Source organism: Populus euphratica, unplaced genomic scaffold (assembly GCF_000495115.2).
Source record: "Populus euphratica unplaced genomic scaffold, PopEup_1.0 scaffold527.1, whole genome shotgun sequence".
Taxonomy (NCBI): Eukaryota; Viridiplantae; Streptophyta; class Magnoliopsida; order Malpighiales; family Salicaceae; genus Populus; species Populus euphratica.
In genome coordinates, this window is record NW_011500401.1 from 146,712 (window position 1) to 164,438 (window position 17,727).

The following is a 17,727-nucleotide window of genomic DNA, read 5'->3' on the forward strand; positions in this document are numbered from 1 at the left end:
AAGTACTAATCAATTATTATAAATCATACTTTAGTTAATGAGTTATTGATACTTCAAGTGCAAAATGATGATATAAAACCATGATAAAAATGCACTTTTAAGTACTAATCATAGCGGTAGCAACAACAACTGGTTCTTTTAACTTATCCAAAATATATAGTCCATTCTTTCTACAGCCTGTTCCAATTAGCTTTTAAAACTGCAAATCCTGTATATAACAAATAAAATCAGAAAATATGACTAAATAATCACCAGGATCACATATTTAACCAATAGATGTAAGATTCAATTTGAGTTTTGGAATAAGATAAATATTAGGAAAAGACAAGTGAGGTGTGATAATAGAACCAACACCTGCTAAGAGCATAGAAGTGCCATCAGGAGTCATAACAGGAATGGAGGACAAAAGGGATATAAAAATAAAAGATGAGAAATCTGGAAATATATGATGAGAAACACTAGAGTCCAAGACTCATTCAGAGTGTGACATGCCTGATGAGCTATGAGGCAATTGACATATAAAAGAAGAAACGGACTTCACTTATAGTTGCAAGGAGAGAAGCTCCTGAAAATGCTCAGCTAAATTATTAGGATTGGTAATAGAGCCTAGGAAAGCTACAACTACGATATTGTGGTGTGGTGTTTTATAACTCTGAAGTGGTTTATAAGCATTAGATTGTGACTGACTACCAGGTTTTCAAGCTTGATTTTGCTGTCTCAACTTAGGATACTAAGTCTTCTAATGACCTTTCTGCTTATAAAAACTGCAGTCATCAAAGCTAACCCTTATGTAAGGCTTGTTTTAATAATTAAAGAATGGCTTAGAAGGTATTGCTAGTACAAAAAGATTTAAAACAGAAATAATTTCCTTTCCAGAATAAAATTGAAAATGTATTTCTTCAGCTAATAACATACTAACAATAGAGTTAACAGAAGGCAGTTGAGAATGATACAGAATTGAACCTTTAAGTCCTTTAAAATCACTAGAAGTGTTGTTAAAAACTGTATCAATCATTGCTGCTCTTTACGCTCAATATAAGCACCACATGCCTTTAATTCTACCGATTCTGTAAGAGCTAATTGATCTCAAAGATCTATTATAGCATAATAAAACTCTTGAATACTCATATTCTTCTAATGAAAAGCTCGTATGTCATTCTCTAATTAATATTATTTTGTAAAATTTGATTGTCTGAATAACCCGTGCAGATAATGCCAAACCTTTTTGCTGTCTCATACTTCACCAACTGTGTACCTATCGAATGCTCAATAAAATTATTGATCCAAGTAATCATTTTTGTATTATTTACTTCCCATGTATCTATCAAAACAGCACCATCCTCCTCAATATTCTTAGGTAATCATATAAGTTCCACTAAGATACCCCTACATCTTCTTACCTTTAAGAAAATTTCTCATTACATAACTCCAATACGAATAGTTCTTTTCATCCAACCTGACACTTATATACTAAAGTGAATCATCTCTTTTAGTAGCCACAATCAACAGTCAAAGAGAACAAGAATGTAGAAGCAGTGAAAAATGAAATATCAATTTGCAAAAACTAAACAGAGATTACAAAAACAAAACAAATATCTTTTTGATGAAATACCAAAATAATTACAGAAATTAAACGTAAATACCAAATTATAGAAACAAAAATAAAGATGAAATACCAAAATAATTATAGAAATTAAACACAAATATTAAATTACAGAAGCTAAAGGGAAGATGAAATACTAAATTTTACTGAAACGAAAGACAAAATATCACTCCAAAAAATTAAAATTAATTTTAAAGAGGCATATAATTAGGAGTGAAATTGAGAAGAAAAATTAAAGATAGAGTTAAAAAAGTTTGTAAATAGTTGTTAGATGTTGCTTCTAGAGCAAAAAGAAGTTAACCATCAAGAGTTCCTAGAATATCAAGAAAGAATTTCTTACAGGACTTAAAATCTTCCCCTTTCGATTAACAATCTCGTCCTTCCATTATGAAGATTCATTTATAAATTTTGAACATTCATATCTGTTTTGATAAAGTATTATGGAATATTTATGGCCAGATAAGTAAAACAGAAAGTGCTAACTTTCCTTTCCCTCCTAAGTTCCTCTTTTCACACAATAAACTATTTTTCAACATTTTTTTCTTTATTTCACTTGTTTTTGAGTCGATGAAGAAAAGAAGACTCTCGAAAATGAGTGAGAGTTATGTAATCCCCAACTTGAAGTAAGCCAAAGAGCTCTTACACAAGATTTTCTTTCCAATTTGGGAATTTAATTTCAAAAAAAGGCTACATCAAGCATGTTGGAGAAAGAAAAAAAGGCATCCAATGCTTTTTCCATTGAAAAAGGTTAAACCACTACAATAACAGTAAGATAATTTCTTCTCATGAATTTTATCACATTTACATCAATAGTTATATTGCTTAAAGCTTTACTTAGATAGTTAGCTCAGAATCAAAGTAGTAAGGAATATCAATAAATGTTTCCAACTCAATCAATAATTAGCATAGAGAGGAACCAAATTTTAAAAGAAAAGTTGGGATATTAAACAATCATTTTTAAGACCTTTTATAAAGTGATGGTTTAGGCTTGAATAGAGTGACATAATGGATTGTTGCTTCTTGTGCTTACCCCAATAGACCACTTAAAAAAGATCAAATCAGATGACTTGAAAGGAAAGAAAAAGAAGAAGAAAAAGAAGCATCTTTAACCAACAGATGGAACAACTTCTAACCTAAAATAATTGGAGGGAATGGAAAGAAAGCTTGTACCACTTGATTAGTACTTAAAAGTGCATTCTCATTAAGGATTTGTGTCATCATATTGCACCTAAAGTATCAGTAAATTCCCTAACAAAAGCATGTTTTATATTAGCATGTCTAAAAATATAATATACCTTGAAAGCATGTTTTATATTAGCAAGTCTAAAAATATAATATACCTTTAATTCATGGTAAATGTTCATCCTAAATGCAGGTCTATCACATAAATAAAAGGATTGATTGATGAGTTTAAGGATTGAAATTGAAAGGATAAAAAGAAGGCCAAACTTAGCAAAGTGTTGCTGGTGCATTCCAAATTCGAATACCGTTCGGTAATTTGATCATATTTGGAGCTGTAGATATCAGATTTAGGTCTATTTTATATCGATGGAAAGGTAAGACATAGACCTACAACTTTCATATGGACTTAAAGACTCAATTCTACCTTTTTCAAGCTCAAATCTTAGCAACAATAAAGACGTCGGAAGCTGTCCTGCAGCTCAAACACTATTCAGTTTTTGGCTCATATCTTGAGTTCTAGAAGTCCAAATGAGCTTTGGTTTTTTTTTTTGTTGGAAAGCTGAGACAATTGTCCACAACTTCCACAATTCAGTTGGCTATAATTCTGATGTGAGCAATGACGTTTTGGCCAGCCAACAATATCAATAATCAGCCCACAATATTAAAAAACCAGCAGCCACTAATGCCAAAAACCAGCCATCAAATCAATGGATGCCCACCAATTCTTCAATCAATCAATAGTCCATGTATTTAGTCACATTAATGAAAGCAAAGCATAAACATTACAAAAAATACAAAGATTTTCAGATCAAAGTTATCTTCTTGCTTTCTCTCTACATCTTTGTAATGTTCAAGTTTTCTTTCATGCTATAGTAATCTCTTGTTTATGCTGTTTCATTTCCTTTCCTATACTTAGTTAGCTTATATTATGTTTATGTTCTTATATTATTTATTTATATTTTTCTCCTTCTTAATGTTTAGCTAAGTTAATTATGTCAAGGTGAAAAGGTTTCTCTAATGGTGTTAGAATATGTATAATATAAACTCAACATGAGCTTTAAATGTTTATATCCAAGAAAGATTGTTATTAACATGTTTTATCTTTTTATCTTACTAATTCTTAATACCTTGCTTATTAAATGGTTAATTTAGATTTGTGTTGTATAATATTTGGTACATCAAATGCTTGATCCTTCATAGTTTTCGGCCGACATCGTTATTATGATAGGAACTTGATTTGTTGTTAACATAAACTAGCAACATGAATGCTTGATGATATTTATAAGTATGGTATTACTTAGATAAGATAATTAATATGATCATGTTAGTAATTTATAATGAGCTAATAACGAGAAATCATCCGATTAGAACCTCCTTTGTGTGTGGTTTCTAGTTGAGTAATAAAAAGAGTTTATATTATATTTATTTGAAATACCATTAGTGAATCCTATAACCTTGACATATGTTTTGTTATTGTTTAATCCTTACATCAATATCACATCCCAAAACTTTCTTCAACTCCTTTTCTATTATTATTCTCTTAAAATCTTTTTCTTTATTTGTAATTTATATAATTCACCTCCCTATGGTTCGACCCCAGTCTTGCCGGGTTATTTTATTTTGATACTCCTGCACTTGGGATAAGGAATCAACTATTTGATCGTGTCACCACTAAAATGGAAAGCGAATGGGTAATCATTCCATCCTACAATAAGTAAGGCTAGGGTACTTATTAGGTAAAAAAGAAGCAACTAATCTTGTTTATATAAACCTTTCTAAGATAAAGAGAAATAAATGAAGCTACATACCTAAAAAGATATGTGGTTTCTAATAGCCCAGCCATCCCCTCACGGATGCCATTTATTCTAGCCAACCTATGTGGTTGTCAATAGCTCGATCATCCCCTCATAGATGCCATTTATTCCGGTAAATCCATTTGGTTGCCAATAACCCGACCATCCCCTTATGAATGCCATCTATTCTGGTCAACCCATTTAATTGCCAATAGCCTGGCCATTCCCTCATGAATGCCATTTATTATGATGATTAGAGTCATAATATTATTCATTTCCTTGCTTTGCACTTCAAATATTCAATACATATCAACCAAATAAAGTATTTGCAATAATACAATTTAATGACTTTTAAAATCTAATAATTCATTAGATGTTGCGATGTCGTAGTCGCACAAATTAATTACCCTAACTTAAAACACACAAGATAGTATAGAGCAAGCAAGGGGTCGATCCCACGAGGAAGTTTCAAGTCAGATTATTATGTTGTATGTTATGTAATTGGGGAGATTTTGTTTGTGATTATCTGAACTATTGCAGCAATTAAATTAGCAAATAAAATCAATTAAAACCAAAATTTATCAAGTAAACAAACCTTGGTCGTAAGCATACATCTACCAACAAAAATCAGAACTGGTCATGGAAACGAAACATCAATTTATATTATGAATATTTATCTCTTCTTAATATTGGTTAGTTAACAGATCCGCCGTATAACTAACCCTAACCATTAAACAACCATAATGTCCGCATTAGTAATTTAATTCAATAGCAGCCTTAAGAACTAGATAAGTTGATTAATCAAGAAAACATAATTGTCCGCAATCTATGTTTGATTTGATTGAATATTCTCCCTAAGATTAATAACATAGATTCACCACAATTATTAAACTCAGTTGCTTCACAAATTCATATACTACAACTCTGGTTTTGATATCAAACTTAGCAATAGATTGTCTACAATTATAACTTAGAGTCCGCTCTAATAATTAAAATAAACAATCATAGGAAAAATAAGCATAGGAGAACAAACATATTCATCATATAAACTAAAAAGAAAACGTAAAATAAATCTCACAGTTCTTGAAATCCAAAGGTTTTTGTGTCCTTGCAACCAAGAAAAAGTGTTTAGCCTTACATGTTTGTTGAACAACTCATCAAAAAGAAGGAAGAATGCATAATTTTGAGTTTCTTAGAGGAGTGGGGCATTTTTCTCATCTTGGGTGGTTTCCCCCCTTCTCTTCTCTCATTATTTTTATATCCTAGAAAACTCTTCTCTCTAGTTTACAAAATAGTCCTCCCTTAAGTTAGCAGTTTATATGTAAGTACTTCAATAACTATTTTCCCTAAAAAGAAGAAATAGCCTTGCATAAAATCTTCAAGCTCTGACTTAGAAGAGCTAAATTGCTGATATAAAAACTTGAATGCCAATTTAGAAGCTTTAGAACGTAATTTGGACTTGTTTCTTCACGAAACCTGTTTGTTGGTAGAATTCAGTTGTCATTTTTAAAAAATTATATCTTTCTCATATGAAATGTTTTTTGGATGAAATTTGGAGAGCTTATAGACCTTTGAGTCATAAATCCAAAACAATTAAGTTTGCATCAATTGGACTTCTATAGCTCCAGATATTCAAGTTTGAATGGTCGAAGGTCAACATTGGCAGATTGCAAGATTTGATTTCAAAAGCTGTGATTTCCATGCTCTTCTTCATTTTATTTAATTGCCTTAGATGTACAGAAAGGTATGAATGTTATATTTTTAATGCCACTAAAATCACTTCATTTTGACCTCTAGAGCTCACGCTCTGCACAAAACATCGACTGAAGGTCAAATCTGGCAATTATTTTCAATTTACTCCTTTTTGCATCTTTCATCCAAAAGTGCATTCAAAATATAAAACAAAGAATATCAAGGCATTTTACATATAAAACATGGACAAAATATTAGGTAGATGTTGGTGAAACTATAAAATAATATGATTACATCATTAGACACCTACTTGCTCCTCTAGTAGATCGAACTCCTCTAACCATAAACTATCCGACTCTAGCTGCCCCTCCTAATCCTAAAAGAAAGGTACCAACATTAATATCTTTTCAAGCCTAATTATTACATACTTTATTTATTGATATAAAATTCTTTTAGCATGCTAACATATTAGCTCTTCTAATTATAATCCATATTTATTTTCACTTCTAGACATACTTTGGCATATACATCATATGTATTGTTAATCTTTTTAGGCTTTTATAATGCAACAATTTCAAATGGTTATCTTCTTTAGAGAACTATTTAAAATCAATAATCTTTATTCATTTGGAAATTACATGAAATCAATCAACCCACTCATGAATGATTACATGCAAGCTTAATTATTCGTCTAATATTTAACATAATTTCCTTTAAGTACTAGGCTAGTCCAACTTTGTATATATTTTTTCTAGCTTGTTGCATAAAAGGAATAGGGTTTTCTTGTTATGAAATAACATATGATGCATTAAAATTTCTCTGACAATTTGTTATGGTTGGTAAAAAGGTTGTTAGGTTATATAATTGATAAATGGTTACCTATATACTTGTATAACAACTATGCATCAAGGGAAATTATGCTTATCTTGGCTATGGTTATTATAACATTTGATATATTTTTATACAATGCCTTGAATGGGGTATCGTGCTTCCAAACATCATTACTAGAATAATTATGACAACATAATTAACCACGATTTGCCTTTTATTTGTACTGGGTTGTGAAGTTCTTAATATACTTTTTCATAACTCATTCTAAATATAATTTTATTGATTAGATATGACCTATATAGTTTTATTGACCACCACAATATTATCGTGGTGGGTTATGTTTATTATGTTCTCCATCTCTGTTTGAATGGCCCCCAACTTTAGAAGGATTTAATAGTTGATTAAAAGATATCTTTTCAAGAGCAGCTATGATCATTTAACTAGTTCAATATTATTTGAATCTTTATTTATTTTTATTTTTCTCATTTGTATGGCATTTCTTTATAATATTTGACCTTTCATCATCTTGGCCTCTCCTTTCTTACTTGTTTATCATTTCACACCTTTTTTTTTGTTCTTTTTTCTATTTGCATTTTCTATTTTTTTTACTTTTTTTTATTTATAACTTATGTGAAATAAAACAAAAGTGCTAACAATCATGGAATAGCCGTAAATTAACTAAATTGTATCAAAAATATATATATATATTTCAATTTTTATATTTTTAAAAATACATTGAAAAACAACGTGTAAATATTTGTTCAAGAATTAAGCTCTATTGTTGGTCTCAAGTTTGAAGTCTCCAATCACTACCTTAAGTTATAATAGTTTTTTATCATTAATAATAAACATACATAGATTAATTTAAACAAATTCTTAACATATAAGCAAAATAGATATTTTTTATTATTAAAAAAATATAAAATAATTTATTTTAGGTATGATGCATAGAGCCATTATTATCTTTTTTTTATTACACATCCAACATTTTACCTAAAATCATTGATAGACCGGTGGAGATTTTTTAGTTAATATAAAACTAATTTGTGATTTTAATAACATTACCCCACCAATTCTATATCAGTTCGCCTAATTATCTCACTTATGGTCAAATATACACTCACCAAACTCAATTTCATGAGAAAACCAACCTAACACAAACCTTTCTAACCCTACATGATCATTATATTTAAACATAAATAGATATAAAAAAAATAATCAACATTAATTTTCAAAAACCACTTTATATAAAATTAACTTTTCAGCAGCAAAAAATAATTAAAAAAAGTTTAAATCATCTCTCAAGAATACAAGCATGCCCAATATTGTGAACATTAGTTTCCCAATGCTTCCCAATTTAGACTCTTTAAACTGATGGATTATTTTTCGATAAACGATCAATTACTTGTTTGAAAACCACACCCAAGGGCTCAACGGGGAAATTTCAGAGCATCTGCAGCAGTTTTGCGTCTTCCATATCATGATTAATTTTGATTTTATTTTTTATTTACATGACATGGTCAAAGAGCACTTGAATAGATAATGATTTCACAACCATTAATTCCTCAATGCAAATCGTGTATTAATTTATAACGAATGCACATGGTCATCAATTCACAGGCATACATACCTGGAAACTATTAGCTCAAACATGATTGATACAAAAAAATAAAAAATTAATAAAAAAAGGTATTGAATTTGAAATGATTAGGGTTAATTAAATCGTGTATTAATTTATAACGAATGCCTTGTTAAATAGTAATTTAGTGTATAGTCAGACGTCAAACACCAATTATTTTTTACTGCATATTCTAAATTGTATTATTTGATTATGGTCAGGGTTAATTAAAACAATGCATAGTCTGTTTTAATTTATTTTTCTAAATTGTTCATTGAGAAAAAACATTTTATTTAAAATTTTATCATGTTGCTAAATATTGCTTGTACAGATTTAATATTGGACATGTTAACGGAGAAATTAACTATCAATATTAATAAAAACTAAAATTGATGGTTTTTTTTTTTTTGCACAAAACACATAACATTGGGCGTTTGCCTAACTATAAATTAATTTAATATTTAACAAGTTTAGTAAAAAATAGTAGGAATTGAACTTTATTATTGTTTTAATTTATTTTTTATGTGGTTATTTTAATTTTTTTTAGCTGAGTCACAAGTTTTGTAGGTTATTCCTAGTTGTTTCATGTCATTTTATTATGTTTTATTATTATTATTTTTTAATTTTATTCTTTAATAATAAGTTGATTGAGAATTAATATTCATAATTTTTTATATTTTTTATTTATTTTTTAATTATATTCTTCAATATTAGATTAATTAAAAATTAAACATTATAATTTATTTTTATTTATTTTATACGAGGTTATTATAGTTTCATGAACCATAATGTAGAGTTACTAAATCAACCAAGTATTATTTTAATATTTTTATACTAGAAATTAAAAATATTATTTTTAACTTAAATTATATTTTTATTGGTCATCTTAATTAATATTTTTAAATGTATAAGTCAATTATTTTATATTAAATTAACTCCCATAAAATTTATATTTTTTAATTAAAAAAATATTAATATAACGTATATATTTTTTTAAAAAAATAATAATTGTTGACCCGTTGTGTGGTGTCGCCAACAATCTAGTGAGATTCTAAAAATTAAGAAAACAGAGATTCCAAAAATAAAAATATCAAGGATGGGTGATAAACAAAAGCCTTTAAAAGACTTCCCAAGCTTCTCATTTACATTAATTAAAGGATGACCTCTACCAAATCCAAATGAAAGATAAAAGAAAAGCTGTACTCGAAAATCAAGGCCCATCCTTCCTTCCCAGACGCATCTCTCCATAAAGTCGTCGTCTTCTTCCCTAAGGGACAAAAACAAGATGACTGCCTTGAGACCTCCCTCCCTATATTTCTTTATATCCACTTGCTTCCGGTATTTATGACCTGCGGGACGAGAGGAAAATAAGAGGAAGGAAAGCAAATAATCATAAGCACGTATACAAGTGATGATGATGCTGTTGTAATCTGCACAACAGCATAATGCAATTTGTCGCATTGATTACCAGTTAGGGAATGCACATGGTTAATGAAATGGTTAATAAGCTAGATGCAGGCTTAAAAATTAACCAGAAGAAAACAAAATATAATATAATCGTTTGTTTGTTTTTATGTTTTAAAAATATTTTTAAAAAATTGAATTTTTTTATATTTTCAAATTATATTTTTTAAAAATAAAAATATTATTTTAATATATTTTTTTCAAAATAAAATACTTTTGAAATTCAGAAAACATAATGCATCTCGGTACTGAATCATTAAGGAAAATATGAAACAAAAGGTATCCTTCCCTCATCAGATACAAGAAAGGGCACTGATGTCTTCAAGTAAAGATTACAATGCAAATGTCAAGATCATGGATGGAATTAGCACACCAAATTCCCATAAAATCTTTCGAGCTACCTCCTTTTTGTCTCTTACTAATAAAACATGATTACTGCAAAAATCCTTCAATAATACATCCGAAAGAAAATGACAGAACAAGTCAACACTATGCTGCTGACCTAGATCTGAGCCCATTTTCAAGTTGTGCACCAATTTATTTTTTTATTTTTTATTTTTTTTAAAAAGGAGAAACCAAAGAGATTAAAAATGAAAATAAATTACTATATGATAGTAATTCAAGGTGCTATTTATATTCGATGAAGGCAATGTATCCCTGACTGTGAAAAAACAATTCTTTCAACTAAATTTTTGCTCAAGATCGTATTTTTGGCTTTCTACTGCCTTCAAATTGCATTACCCTATTTGTGAAAGGGTTCCAGTACCCCAGATTACTAAAGAACCCATCCATAAATGCAGAAAAGACTATTTTTCAGACAAACACGCGCGCAGGCATAAACAGCAAACGAAGTACTAAATACATAAATAAAAGTGAAGAGACCATACCTAGATGGAAAAATTACCTTAAGAAACTAGCAAGAAAGGTACATAGTCTTGCAAGAACTTCAACAAGATGGACCAACAGTACTTCTACCCTCCTCACTTTCAGATTTTGGATGCTGAAGGAGTTGTTGCGGTTGCTGTTGCTGTGATTGTGGCTGAAGCAAAAGCTCTGGCTGAAGCTGATTGGGTTGGGGCTCTCCTTGTGATTGAATCTGATAACTGTTGTCAAAAGTTCCTAGAGCCAAAGAAGGTGACATAGCAGCAGCAGGATTGACATGGTTAAACCCAGTAGCAGCAACTGAGTTAGCTGGATCAAATCCACCATTAAACCTCACAATTTCATGCTGTCGCTGGGCCTGTGTATGATGCTGATGTTGTTGCTCGTAAACCCTTATCATCTCTTGCTCTCTCGCAGCCACCACAGCAGCCAGTTGTTGAGCCTCGTATATTTGCTGAGGATGCGCATGATGGTGTTGATGAGTATCCGCACGCATCCCCATTTGTCCAACAGAAGGAATACCCATCATTGGCATCCCATTGTGTTGCATCACAGTCGAAGAAGAAGGATTACCCAAATGTTGTGGCTGCATCAACATGGGTAGCATTGCTTGACCCTCGACATAATTAACCAATTCTTTCTTAGCACTATAAAGATCATTCTGGAGTTGCTTTAGTCTTTGTTGAAGAATAGAAATTAGACCCACACAGCCATAAACCGGATCACGGAGCCGTTCCTCAGCTTCATAGGCAAGTGAATTCACAGCATCTTCACGTTGCGCAGCATTGAGCTCATTGAGAAGTTTTGCAACATTACTAGCACCAAATACCTTGTGTACACTTGCGAATTTTTTAGGCTGGTCTGGTGGAAAATAAGGAGCAAACACACACTCTTGTGTGCATTTTCGCCTCAGGAACTTGCATGCTGCACATGGAGAGTTCGAAGACGACATCTTTACCTTTCCTTAACAACTACAACCAAAACCCATTAAATAAAGCAAGTTGAAATCACTAGGTAACAAGGGAAATGTTTTATTAAGGCATGGAAATCTGATATTCACGAAGATAAAGGCTAAGTGATTCAGAGAAGCTTCGTTTACCAATATAAGGAAAATAAACAATAAATATTTCTCATTTATTTGGGTAAATGATGAATAAAAAACGATATAGATAATGAAACAGTAACTTACAATGAAAGAAAGATAAACTCTAACAAAGAAGATAAGAAAAAGGAAAATCAATCATCTGTTAACTGATGGGCTAATAATATTTCACCAGGCCTAGCTATAGTGAGAGACAGGAAGAGAGAACTGAAACACAAAGCAGTGATCTAATTACAACGGGGTGTAATTAATTTACCAAATGAAAAAAGAAAAAAAGAAAAAAGAGCCATAGCCAATGAGTATCCTACAAGCTCCTGCTCTCAATCTCTTTAAAAATGATTTCTTTCAATAAGTCTTGGATTTGGGTGTCTTTCATACTTCATTGACACCTTGAAATGCAAGAAACCATATGGTGTAAGGATCCTTCGAGATCTCCATTGTTTTTTTCTTCATAAAAAAGATGAACCAAAAAAAAAAAAACTTTCTTGTTCTTGTTTTCTCTCAAAACTAAATCAAAGAAATCTTTTAATCTTCATATTCAAAGAGATATGAGGATTTTATAATTCAAATAAAAAAAAATCCAAAAATTAATAAAACACTGAAAACAAAAAACCTTTGATATTGCTAAGAAAGATACGTGTTTTCGAATAAGAACTACAGACCACCTAAGTTTACCTTTGATATTGCTAAGAAAGATACGTGTTTTCAAAGATCAATCACTCTCCTTGTGTGTCTTCAAAAGTTCCATGTTAAACCTGCAATGAAAACGCTGACTTCTTGAAGGACACAAAAAATGACAGACTGTTTCTTGAAAAAAAAACTGTATTAAGAATGGTGGAGAGAGAGAGAGAGACAGAGACCATTTCGAGAGAGAGAGAGAGAGAGAGATAGTATGAAAGATTTCAGGAGTAGGTTACCAAAAAGAGATAACTATCGATCCGATCTTTGAGTTTCAAAATCCCAACAGACAAGAAAGAGAAGAATGTAGGAAAAATAATGCAAACTGTTCTTTTACATTAAGAGAGAGGTATTATGAAAATTAAAAAGAAGAAAAACAGAGGTGATAAAGGGTGAGATGAGGCGAGGGGTTATGTTATAGCTTGGAAAGAGTCACCTTCACATGTCTGTCATTCAAATTTTAGAGATGTTGAAGAGATCAAAGCTGTCTGATCAAAATTTGGACTGTGTGTTCGTGCGTGAGGGCCAGAGGTCCTCGAGCAAAAATTAAATTATATTTCAGACTTACCTCCATGTCCCGTTTCTGTTTGCCTATACTCCCAAATTTTCCTTCTTTTTGACATATTAGAGCTTCATTCTATTGTTTTAATGCCTTTGGTGTCAAGACTTGAGACTTTGAGAGCTTACCTAATTAACCATCATTCAAGCACACCTTGTGTATTCTCTTCTCTTTGGTGAAATTGGGTAGCTAAAACATACAAGATTTTGTCAATTTAAATTAAATTAATGATATCCTATTAGCTTTATTTAAATGAATCAGACTGGATCATTAAATTTTTTTTTAAAAAAATCAGATCTATACATGAAATAATTTATGGAAAGTGTGTTCATATTGTGATTATTTTATTGTAAGAAATTAGATCTGGCTCGAATCTTAAAATACATACCATTCTAAGTTCTGTTTGATGGATTTGTTTGCCATTGTAACATCCTAAGTTGTCTCTGTTATTTTTAGAACTATGAAAAGTGCAAGCTATCTAATGTGTTGTCACCTTCGAATCCTGATGTGATGGATTTTTTTGTTAATCAGGTCATTATATGAAATAATATTTTCATTAAGATCATTGAGGCAGGCTTCATGATGTTCATCTAACTTTTTTATTCCGCTCCTTGCTAATCACTGTATATTAAACAAGAAACCTAAAACAGCTCCATCTTTTCATGTTGAACTCCTCACAGGTTATCATGGATTCGCACACTGACTTGCTTTGTTTCCCTATCCTTCAATTTTTTTTCTGGATATGTTTTTTTCTTCAATTTAATTCTTTAATCACAACCATACTTTTTCATAATATCAATAGAAAACTCTGTAGATATTTAAACACTCATTTTGTTGGAAAAATATTTAATGATGGGATCACCAACAATAACTTGCCATTGAAAAACTTATTATTAATGATTTCTATTTTATCAGTCATTTCAACAATAATATAATTATCGATAGAGTTAAAACAAAAAAAAACACAATAAACAAAAAAGATTTATCAACATCATTCCATTAGTAATTATATCACTATACATGGCATATCACCAATAAAAAAAATTGTTTGTTGTTTCATCAATAATTGAATTCATGTTACCAATAAAATTAACTCTTTAATGATGTGAGTATTGATAATGACAATTCCTATAATTTTTTTGAACTCTCAAGAATTTTTTGAGGGACTTAATTCATTGGTAATTCTATTTGTAATTATTAGTGGCAAGTTCCTGTAATTTTTTTCAACTCTCTAAAACTTTTCAAGGGACTTATTTCAACATCATTCCTTCTGTGATTCAAATTTTATTGGTAGTTCTATTGATATTGTATTTAATATTTTTAAAAAATTAAAATAAACATAACATAAATAAATAAATTAAAAGGAATAAAACTAAAATAAAAAATGAAATATTTATTATTAATTTAAAAAATATCAGTTTGAATACAATTTATCTAAAGGAGAAAAATTAAAGAAGAACGAGGTGGAGGTGGTGGGTCTTTGTTAGGATCAGGTGGGTAACAAGAGAGACCACATGTAACACCAAGATTTGACAATAGTTCCTCATACAATCATTTAAGTGCGATTGTCTTGGACCGAAGTCAGGATGTCTCAATACTAAGCTAGGCTGTCTCAATACTAAGCCAGGTCACCTGAACTTCAACTTATTTGTACAATCATGTAGACGACCAGATATTTAGAGCTCGAATCTGATTATAAGGAACCAACAGTCAATACATTATGGTTCATTCATATATCCTTGGTCATGGTATTCGAGATATCATAAATCTGATTTCTATCGAGTCTATCGGATGATCCAACATCCAACCACAAATTTAGATTAAGCTCCGAACAGGTTAAAGGATCATTCTCATATCTTTTCTATAATCAAGTGTTATGTGTTTTCTAAAAAGAAAAAGAAACCTATGAACAAACTTTAAAAAAACAATAACTTAAGAAAAAATTGTTGAAATCCAACTTACCATAAAACTTTTAAGTTCGGTTATTCACAAGTTTACACCCCTTCCCGATAGTCCTCATTTCGCATGTGAGTTTTGATTAGTACTTAAAAGTGCATTTTTATCATGGTTTTATATTATCATTTTGCACTTGAAGTATCAATAACTCCTTAACTAAAGCATGTTTTATAATAATATATCTAATAATATAAAATACCTTTAATTTGTGGTAAATATTCATTTTAAATGCAAGCCTATCACATAAATGAAAGGATTGATTGATGACTTTAAGAACTTAAATTGCAAGGGCAAAGAGATGACCAAAATTAGAAAAGAGATGTCGGTGCAATCCAAACCGGAACACTATTAGGTAATTGGGTCATATATGGAGCTATAGATCTCAGATTTAGGTCTACTTTATATGGATGGAAAGGTAAGACATAGGCCTACAACTTTCATATGGAGCCCAAGATCTAAAAAGGCCATTATCAAGTCCAAATTGTAGCAACAACAAAGAAGCCCGAATCTGTCTTCCAGCCCGAGCACTGTTCGGTATTTTGGCCATATCTGGAGTTCTAGAAGTCCAAATGAGCTAAATGTTTTACACAAGAAAGCTGAGACAATTGCCTACAACTTTCATGTTTGCAACTGGCTCCAATTTTGACGTTATCAATGACGTTTTGGGCAGACAAGAGAAGATAAAGATTGTCACCAAGTCAAAAGTTGGCCACCCACTTATCAATTAGTCATCAAATCAATAGTTCCCAATTTTGGCCTATAAAACACATATAATAATTTAAATTGTAGCATGAACACCATCAGATTAAAGCTTTTTCCTTTTTCATTAAAAGATAAAGCTAAAACATGGCTACAAAATTGAAGATCAGGATCCATTCGTGCTTGGGATGAAATGGAACAACAGTTTTTAAAGAAGTTTTTCCCATCTCATAGAATAAACTCTTTCAAGAGACAAATCACTATTTTCACTCAAAAACCAGGAGAAGCATTTTACCAATGTTGGGATAGGTATCGAGACTTGCTTAGTACTTGCCCTCATCATGGTTTTGAAACATGGAGATTGGTTTCACATTTCTATGAAGGGTTAACACCTAAAGATAGGCAAATGGTTGAATTGATGTGCAATGGAACTTTTGAAGATAAAGACCCTGATGAAGCAATGGAGTACTTAGACTTGTTAGCTGAAAATGCTCAAAATTGGGACACCGCGGGTACTTATGAGGCACCGAGTAAAACTCAACCTCATACATCCAGTGGAGGTATGTACAACCGTAGGGAAGATCATGACCTTCAAGCCAAGTTTGCATCTTTAGCTAGAAAAGTTGAGGCACTAGAATTGAAAAAAAATGGTCAATTAAAATCTGTTGAAAACATTGTGTGTCAAATATATGAAACAAATGAACACTCAACTAATAATTATCCAACCTTGCCTTCTTTTAAGGAATGTCTCCATGAACAAGTCCATGCTTTAAACAGTTTTCAAAGGGCCAACCACAAACCATACTCACAAACGTACAACCCTGGTTGGAGAAATCACCCAAATTTTAGTTGGAAGAGTGATAACAACAATGCACAAACTTCACAACCACCATTTCAAGCACACCACAATTTCCAAAATTCTCATGGATATGCACCTCCTTATGCTCCACCTCCTAAAAGAAATCTTGAGGAAACATTGCATGCATTCATTGAAAAGCAAGTGACAATTAATACTCAACTTGCTCAAAACATGACAGATTTTAAAGATACTCTTACAAAATTAACATCTCCTCTCAGTTTCCAAGAGCAAAGTAAGTTTCCATCTCAACCACAACAAAATCCCAAGGGGCAATACAATGCAAATGCAAGTAGTTCCGGAAGCCAACACATGGATCAAGTCAAATCAGTCACTACTCTTCGCAGTGGTAAGGTTATTGAAAAACCCTCTCTTGAACCTTATGAGAAAGATGATGAGTCAATCTCTGAGGGTAAGGAAGGGGTTGAATCTAAAAATTACAAAGAAAAGACTGATTCTCTGCCAGCACTTCTATTTCCTCAAGTCGTGACCAAACAAAGGAAAGTCAATCACAACTTTGAAATTTTTGAAATTTTCAAACAGGTAAGAATCAATATACCTTTGCTAGATGCTATTAAATAGATTCCTTCCTATGCTAAATTTTTGAAAGATCTATGCACTATGAAGAGGAAACTGAATGTGAAAAAGAAAGCCTTTTTAGCGGAACAAGTAAGTGCTATTCTTCAGAACAATAATGCTTTGAAATATAAAGACCCTGGTTGTCCTACAATTTCTTGATTTATTGGAGAGCATAAAATTGAAAGAGCCTTACTTGATCTTGGTGCTAGTGTGAATTTACTTCCATATTCAGT

General features: G+C 31.0%; 1 protein-coding gene across 5 annotated transcripts; it reads right to left on the reverse strand.

The window, feature by feature from the left end:
- Nucleotides 1-9,796: 9,796 nt before the first annotated feature.
- LOC105114430 (LOB domain-containing protein 36-like) lies at nucleotides 9,797-13,547 on the reverse strand. 5 transcript variants are annotated; one of them, XR_840132.1, is made up of 4 exons: nucleotides 13,414-13,547; nucleotides 12,843-12,922; nucleotides 11,071-12,036; nucleotides 9,797-10,068 (listed from the first exon to the last, which is right to left on the reverse strand). XR_840132.1 is itself a non-coding variant. In XM_011010971.1 (4 exons), exon 3 carries the CDS (start codon nucleotides 12,015-12,017, stop codon nucleotides 11,130-11,132), a length of 888 nt encoding a protein of 295 aa, XP_011009273.1. In that variant the 5' UTR covers nucleotides 12,018-12,036; nucleotides 12,843-12,922; nucleotides 13,414-13,547; the 3' UTR covers nucleotides 9,797-10,068; nucleotides 11,088-11,129. The 5 variants fall into 5 exon arrangements, 4 of the variants coding, with proteins under 4 accessions (XP_011009273.1, XP_011009275.1, XP_011009274.1 ...); XM_011010971.1 differs by having other exon boundaries at nucleotides 11,088-12,036; XM_011010973.1 differs by lacking the exon at nucleotides 13,414-13,547 and adding an exon at nucleotides 13,085-13,273 and having other exon boundaries at nucleotides 11,088-12,036.
- Between the last annotated feature and the right edge of the window lie 4,180 nt (nucleotides 13,548-17,727).

Excerpts from the sequence above, each read along its gene's own strand:
- LOC105114430 (XM_011010971.1), bottom strand. The coding sequence starts at position 12,017 with ATGTCGTCTTCGAACTCTCCATGTGCAGCATGCAAGTTCCTGAGGCGA.